The 7,298-nt window shown below is 39.0% G+C and overlaps 1 protein-coding gene across 1 annotated transcript; it reads right to left on the reverse strand.

Annotated features, from left to right (window-relative positions):
- Positions 1-548: 548 nt before the first annotated feature.
- On the reverse strand, positions 549-6,651 carry foxd1 (forkhead box D1). Its single transcript, XM_087791992.1, has 2 exons — positions 6,607-6,651; positions 549-2,213 (listed from the first exon to the last, which is right to left on the reverse strand). The coding sequence occupies exon 2, from the start codon at positions 1,972-1,974 to the stop codon at positions 1,012-1,014; it is 963 nt and encodes a 320-aa protein (XP_087648118.1). The 5' UTR covers positions 1,975-2,213; positions 6,607-6,651; the 3' UTR covers positions 549-1,011.
- Between the last annotated feature and the right edge of the window lie 647 nt (positions 6,652-7,298).

Here is a 7,298-nt window from a genome sequence, read left to right on the forward strand (position 1 = left end):
ATTTTAAATGTTGTTGAATACAAATTAAAATATATTACAAGTCATTTTAACGTATTCTGTCAGGAATGCAAACTTGAGTTTTTTTGGTTTTGCCTCTTTCATTATTTTGCTTTTCAAAATACAAATAAAATATTTCAAGATAAAACCGGCAAATTGTAAGAAATGTAATGTCGGGGTATTTTCTTTTTTTTTAGGTTAGAATTTAGGTTAATAAAATTAAGTGATATTTTTTGCTACTATGAAAATCCACCTGGTTGCACAATTCGTAACGATAAGAGAAGATGATTTGATGGAGGGTCGGACATGCGCACTGGCGTCCAGAGCTACAATAATAAACGCCTGACCCTCTGGACACCTTCATGTCCACTCGCAGCTATTAGGAGGATGAGTGTGAGGAGGTCAGATCCACACGCAAGCCCCTTCGTGTTTTCACGCGGATTATCGTGTATGTTTTAATATTTAAGCGTCGGTTTGGGGGAACTGTTGAGTCAAAACATACGAGCTAACTTTGGGTAAAAGAAAGAAAAAATAATAACCGGCTTTATTTTTTTGCAAAACGATTTATTCTTGAAAAAACAAACTGTGTAAAAATATCACACTTCAATTACACAATAATCTTCCCCCTCCTCCCCAAAAAAATTGTACAACGTCGTTTCATGACTGAAATAAACACACACTGCATATTTGATAAACTTCTGTGTTTAAATCTGTTTTTTGTCAAACTAAAAAAAAAAAAAAAAGACAACATGTGTTTGACACAAATACATTATTTTTTAATAAAATTAATTCTTACTTTTAAGCCTATTTTTTAAAGAGGAGAAAATAAAACATGTGATTTATCCTGAGACGCCCTGAAACTGAAATCACAACCTGACGTGAATGTAGGCACAGTGTAACTCTTTTGTTGGATGTCCGTCATTCAGCTCTCAAATACAAAAAGCATCCTACCTTCATACGTGGGCGTTATTTTTGTTTTTGCTGTTGTATTTGTTTAACAGAAAAAAAAGTTGTTTAACAGCCACTAGTGCTTATTCTGTTCGGAAAGTTTTCAAGATGGTTGGCCCTCGGAGGCCCCACGGAGGAGGGCAGCACCGGGGGAGTCCTGGAGGGGCTGAGCGACCCCCCGATGATGCTTTCTATGGAGAACGGGGAGCGGTGCACCGGGGAGCCGGACTTCTGTCCCGGGGATGCGGCCGGCATCTGCGGGTAAAACCTCCGGGATAAGTCCGTGTTGCCGGAGGTGCTGGTGGGCATGAGGGAGGGCGCGGGGATCATGGTCCCCCTGGAGGAGTGCTGCTGCTGCTGCTGCTGCTGCTGCTGCTGGAAGGCAAAAAGCGCCGAGTGCGTGTGGTAGGACTGCAGCTGGATCCCGTACCCCCCGCAGCCGTACGGCCCGTACCCGTACGCGGCCGCCGGGATGAAGGCGTTGTGCTCCCGCAGCAGATCCTGCGTCTGCTGCCTCTTGAACCGCTTCCTCCGCCGCAGAAAACTCCCGTTGTCGAACATATCTGCGGACTCCGGGTCCAAAGTCCAGTAGTTCCCCTTACCCGGGTTCCCCGGTTCCCTCGGGATCTTCACGAAACAGTCGTTGAGGGACAAGTTGTGGCGGATGGAGTTCTGCCAGGCGGGGAACTTCTCCCGGTAGTAGGGGAAGCGGTTGCTGATGAAGTCGCAGATCTCGCTGAGGGTGAGTCTCTTCTTGGGGGACTGCAGGATGGCCATGGTGATCAGGGCGATGTAGGAGTAAGGGGGCTTCACCAGGGTGTTCTTGCCCGCCGGCTTGTAGGAGGAGGAGGTGGATCCGTCCGGAGGAGGAGAGGCGCCGGACAGGAGGATGTTGTCGTGCATCTCCGCCACATCCTCCTCCACGTAGGCGCGCGTCTGGTGGTCTCCATCCTCCCCCTCGCCCACCACGTCGATGTCGGTCTCCTCCGAGAGGATGGAGGCATCGGACATCTCTGAGCTGAGAGTCATGGCTCACACTCGCAGAGACCCTTCCTCTTCAGAACTCATAGGCGCAGTAGGAGGAGGAGGAGGGGGTGGCACGCGTGGACCCGGGTTCTTCCAGCGCTTTCGCTTGTGTCCACATGGGTTCGGATCCCCGGGGTGGCGGACGGTCCGGTCGGTGCCAGAGTCAGGAGTGTGCGCGGAGGTCCAGATGGGGCTCAGACAGACGAGGGGGCGGAACTTCTGTCCGGGTTTATACCACAGCTCTGGTCACATGACGCCGGCGCGTCACCAGGAGCACACGAGAGAGGACAGACTCGTTAGACAAACAATAACATTATAGGTTCCCCTTTTGGCGATCTAAAGAAACACGCTGAACATTTAAAACGAAAAAAATAAAACTGAATTTTAATGGTATTTTTTAACGTTTTCAATATACACAAATATCTGCAAACATCTTTCAATTAAAAAATTATAAAATAGAAAATGTATTAGAAATAATAACTAGTAAAAAAAATAAATAAATAAATAAATTATCGCCAATAAAATAAACAAAAAATATATCATCTAAAAAAACTTTACACACGTTACATTTTAATTTTATAAAGTATTGCAAAGTGTCTTAAATAAATAACAACACTTGCTTCACAAAAGCTGAAGTTTGAATTGACGTCTAAAATAAGCAAATACATAATATATAATTATAATTAAAATTTAATAATATAATTTTTCAAGTGTTTATTTTCTGGATAATAATTGTAACGTTTGCTAATGCTACTATCATTTGAAAATGTGCATTTATATGAACTATATATATTCTACCTAACTTCAAACACACATTTTAGTGTTGTCATTAAAGTTGCGTTTTATCAAAACAAGTTAAATTTAACATGTTAACTTTGTAAACTATCTTGAGAATTGTCAATACTCACGATATTATAATATAACAGGGTGTATCCTTGAGCTAAGACTTGCTCGAACTATATGTTAGGCCCTTATACTTGGGCCTTGACATGAGATTTCAGTTTCTTGCTGTCCTGTCGAGTGAGTAAATGAAAATCACACTATTATGTATAATGGTGTCATAGGTAGGATAGTGGGAGCAAGTTCTTGTGTTTGGCAAACTAGATCTCCTGTCTTGGTAAATTGACACCATGGGGCACCTAAGTCAGATGAGTGAAGGGGTTCACTTAATACACACATAATAACACACATTCTGACTTTTATGTATCAAGGTATCGATAAGATCGATACGTGTATTAGCATAATACTAGCACACTATGCGAACTATTTTTCTCATTTTTAAACCGATTTTTTCATTATTATTTCATAAATTAATGTTATGATGACATTGTGATAAATTGTGTTACGCTTGAAAACATTTCGACCGTTGTATTAACTTTTTAGTCGTTTCCAGGCCAAAGCTAATGTCGCTAACTTTGCTGTGATGCTAATTTTACTATATAATGGATTTATTAATAATATTTTTTTGTGTCACCCTTTATATTGCCTTCCTTACAGACTTTTATAAAAAAAATCAATAGCTGTTTAGGATTGAAGGAAAAACCTTTTCATATTTTAAAGTTGCTCTGGTGTGACTGAGCCTACTTAGAAAGGTGCTACTGTTGTAAAACACTTTATTCGTTTTGACACATTACTGATTCAAAACTTTCTGTCTTGTGGATTCTGCTGCTCGACTTGTCCTTAAAGCTAATCTATACATGGGTAAAATATTTTAATTTAATAAAAATAATGTGCTTTGTGTTCTAGTCGAAGGTAGGTTCAAATATATGTAGTGTGATCTAAATCTATACCTCTTTGCTGTTGTTTATATACTGAGAAAATGTACTTATTTCAAAGTTTGCTCAGAGTGTGTGTGTACATATACACGCCACTGCACACGTGAAACAACACAGCCCCACAAACTTGGTGGTTTTAGGAGGGTAAATGCTGCAGTATAATTATATTTATTTATCATTTTTTGGGGAAATAATTGCGCATTTTCACATAATAGGGATAATTTGTGTTTCTCCACTGCTGCCGCAGCGGTTGCACCAGATCCAGGCAGCTCGGTTTGCGTGATCCGGTAGTTATCTAGATTATCCGCAAGCCATTTGTAATGGAAAAGAGTCAGCTGTTAACTCGCATCAGTCACGGGTCACGCAGAGCATGCGAGCTGCACGGAGGAAGGCCTCTGCCGTGTGTGTGTGAGTGTGTGTGTGCGTGTGTGTGTCTGTGTGGGTGTGGACATTTTGTTGGTGTTTTGTGTGTTTTCTTCTGGGTTTGTGGACATTTCTGTGTGTGTGTGTGTGTGTCAACTTTTCTGTTTGTGTTGTTATATGTTTGACTCAACCGAAAGTGTTGGGATGGCCGTTTAATACAGCAAAGGCGTATAATGCATTTATTATTGCGTATTTTAAAAGTAATTATGTCATAACATAATTCAATATGTTTTGTCTGTTGCGCGCCTGTTGGTTTTTGGTTGTGTTAACACAATAAAAAACTTTTGTCTAGACTTAAATGAATCAATCGAACACTCAAACAATTGATCAAATTTATGTAACTTGTGGACACACACGCTCACACACACACACACTACAAACACACACAGACACACAAACTTTAGTGTAAAATCTTAATATTATGTGTGTTGTCTTCTTTATTAAATAAACAATACCATAGTATGTTCGATCCCGTTTGCATTGTTTTTTTTAAAAAATTTCAAATACCGTTTGCCATTGATAGTTATTTTTTACTACTTAAGTGTTCTTTACGCTTATTGTATACTTTCAAAGAACGTCTAAAAGGCGTTTTGTTGTTTTAAAAACGTCCGTATCGCGCGGCAGTTATCTACGCTACATTACATGTGGCTGAATTTGTTATTTTATCTAACTTTGAGAAAAAAACCGAGAGGTCCAAACTTCGCTCAGGTCTCGGCAGGTGTTTCTGGAGCTCATCGAACTTCCTGGCGAACTTTCTTTTTAGTCGTGCGCCATCTTTCGGTCACTTGTAGAACAACATCATTCGTCCCTTCGAAAGATGAAAGCTGCAACAAAAACTGAAGCACATTTGGAAACAATTTTCCTTAAACTAACCAATTTCACAAGAGTTAATTGTTCAAGTATTTAGTATGGATTTATGTAAAGCCAACGACACTCGTTTTAATGCGCCAAATTATATATTTCTGTAATTTAAGTGTTTACAGCGCTTTCATTATTTAGATTGTTTGTTTTGTTCTTTAATCACTTATAAACAACACCAGGACTCACCAGATACTGAACCTCCGTTATTAACACCTGCCTTTGCTATTATTATTTAAAATCAACAGCGACTTGTCAGAAATAATATCTTGATCTGAACTATTTTATTTTCTGTTTCTTAAATTATAAATACTATTCTTTTGAATAAATGTGTATTGTGTGGTTTTGTTTATTATTAATTTATGATTTAATTATTTTTAATTTAATATAATGCCTCGAAAACAAAGGTTTCTGTAAACAGCGTTTACATAACGCTGAGGTTTTTAATTTTAGTTTTTGGCAGCAAACAGCTTCTAAATGAATTCGCTTTCCACGGTTCCAGAGAAACTTTTGTAATTAAATGGAAGTTTCAGTTAATTCGGGTTTCGTTTATTGGCGTTTATGAATGTATTCAGCAGTTCATTTCACACGGAGAATGGAAAACCACTGTAATGTCGGTGGGTTTTTGTCCAAATAATAAAACGTCTTCGCCCTAAGTTTGGATTAATATTTAATTTAATAAAGCAAAAACGAATGTTCGTCCAAAGAGGGACTTGTCAAAACCATTTAACTCTCGCAAATAACTCTCCGTTAATAAAAGTCGGATTACATTAAAGAGATGTTTGTGTTTCGGTCCAGAGATTGTCTAGATCATCGAGCTGCGGAGTTAGTTTTAAACCAGCAACAATTTGAGTCGGGATTGACTTTAATTCAAAACATATCTGAAGCTGAGCAGTCGGAGACATATTTCTCGTTAGGAATGAGTAGTTTGGAGCAGCTTTTACAGGCCCAGTGCTCGCATGTGTGGTAAACCACCTCTGCAGTTTCTAAATTCTCCATCTGAGATCTGACGGTGTTTTCGTGCCTCGGGGACTGAGGAAGCACTTAACTGTTTAAACGCGATCCCTGCAAGTTTGCATGACTCTGGTGCCAAACCTGAAGAGGGTACGAGGGGGGTCTGCAGGTCATGTGGCAGCACAGAGAGCCTCGTGCGCTCATGATTTGTTGAGTCAATAAAAGGTCACATCGTGTAGATAGAAAGATTTAGGATCAACTTCAGATAACAAAACATTAGAAAAGCTCAGGTTAATAAAACAAGTACAAACAATACACGCAAGAGATGAAGTATGATATTTTAACAAGTATTTGGGGAACACAAAAAGCAAAAGAAAACATTGGAAAGTCGTAAAACGTATACTTTATGTGTGGATTAACCTGGATTACAATAGTTTACGTGATTTATTCTAAGAGTCCTTCGAATATTTCGTGGAAAAGCCGTAAAGATCAAACCATATATTTAAGCCAAGCCTTGAAATTTGGTGCTTCTAAACATTCACATTCCCTTCGTCTCTTTAATATTGGGGGGTTCATCGTCCTTTGATGCTTTGCTTCAGTGCGAGAACTCAACGAGGACCCTCACCTGTCGCGTCTTTGGTCGCGTTGACTTTTGTCTCTGAATGTTGAGATAGATGCTTCTTCGACCAGCCAGTCAGTGCCCAGAATATTCAACAGATGCCTCGATCGGTGTTACTCATCCTTTGACATCTTTAAAACTTAAATTGCATCATTTGTGTTTCTATTTTTAACCCCAGGATTACATTATATTTTACTTTTCTTTTGTCCTTTCATTCCTTTTTCTTTCCGCAACTAGAACTTTGTTGTTAATTTCTTTATGACATAAATTTCCCTGATGAAAAAGTGTCAAATTCAATCGTGAAAGAGGCCAACATCGTTTTTTAATGATTGGAATTCATTTTACGTGGTTATTTATGACATATTTCTGTGTTTGTGTAAAAAAATACCTTCTTTCATTATTACATCAGTTCATCTTATTTTCCATGAGGTGTTTCATAATGGCTGAAATAAATATTTGATTTTTTTATTTCTCACTTTCCTGCAGGCTTCTCTGTAACATGCTTGCAAATGATTTCAAAAGTGACAATTCCTAAGTTAAACAACCCCATGCATTCATACTATGTGTAAGCAGTATTCTGTCTTTTGCCTTAAATGAGATACACAAAGAAGATATAAACTTATTGGATGTTATAGTTTCTGCAGCCTCACAAATATTATTATTATCATTATCCTAATTATTCCTATCCCAGTTTCTTT

This window comes from Callionymus lyra, chromosome 5 (assembly GCF_982586985.1).
Source record: "Callionymus lyra chromosome 5, fCalLyr1.hap1.1, whole genome shotgun sequence".
Taxonomy (NCBI): Eukaryota; Metazoa; Chordata; class Actinopteri; order Syngnathiformes; family Callionymidae; genus Callionymus; species Callionymus lyra.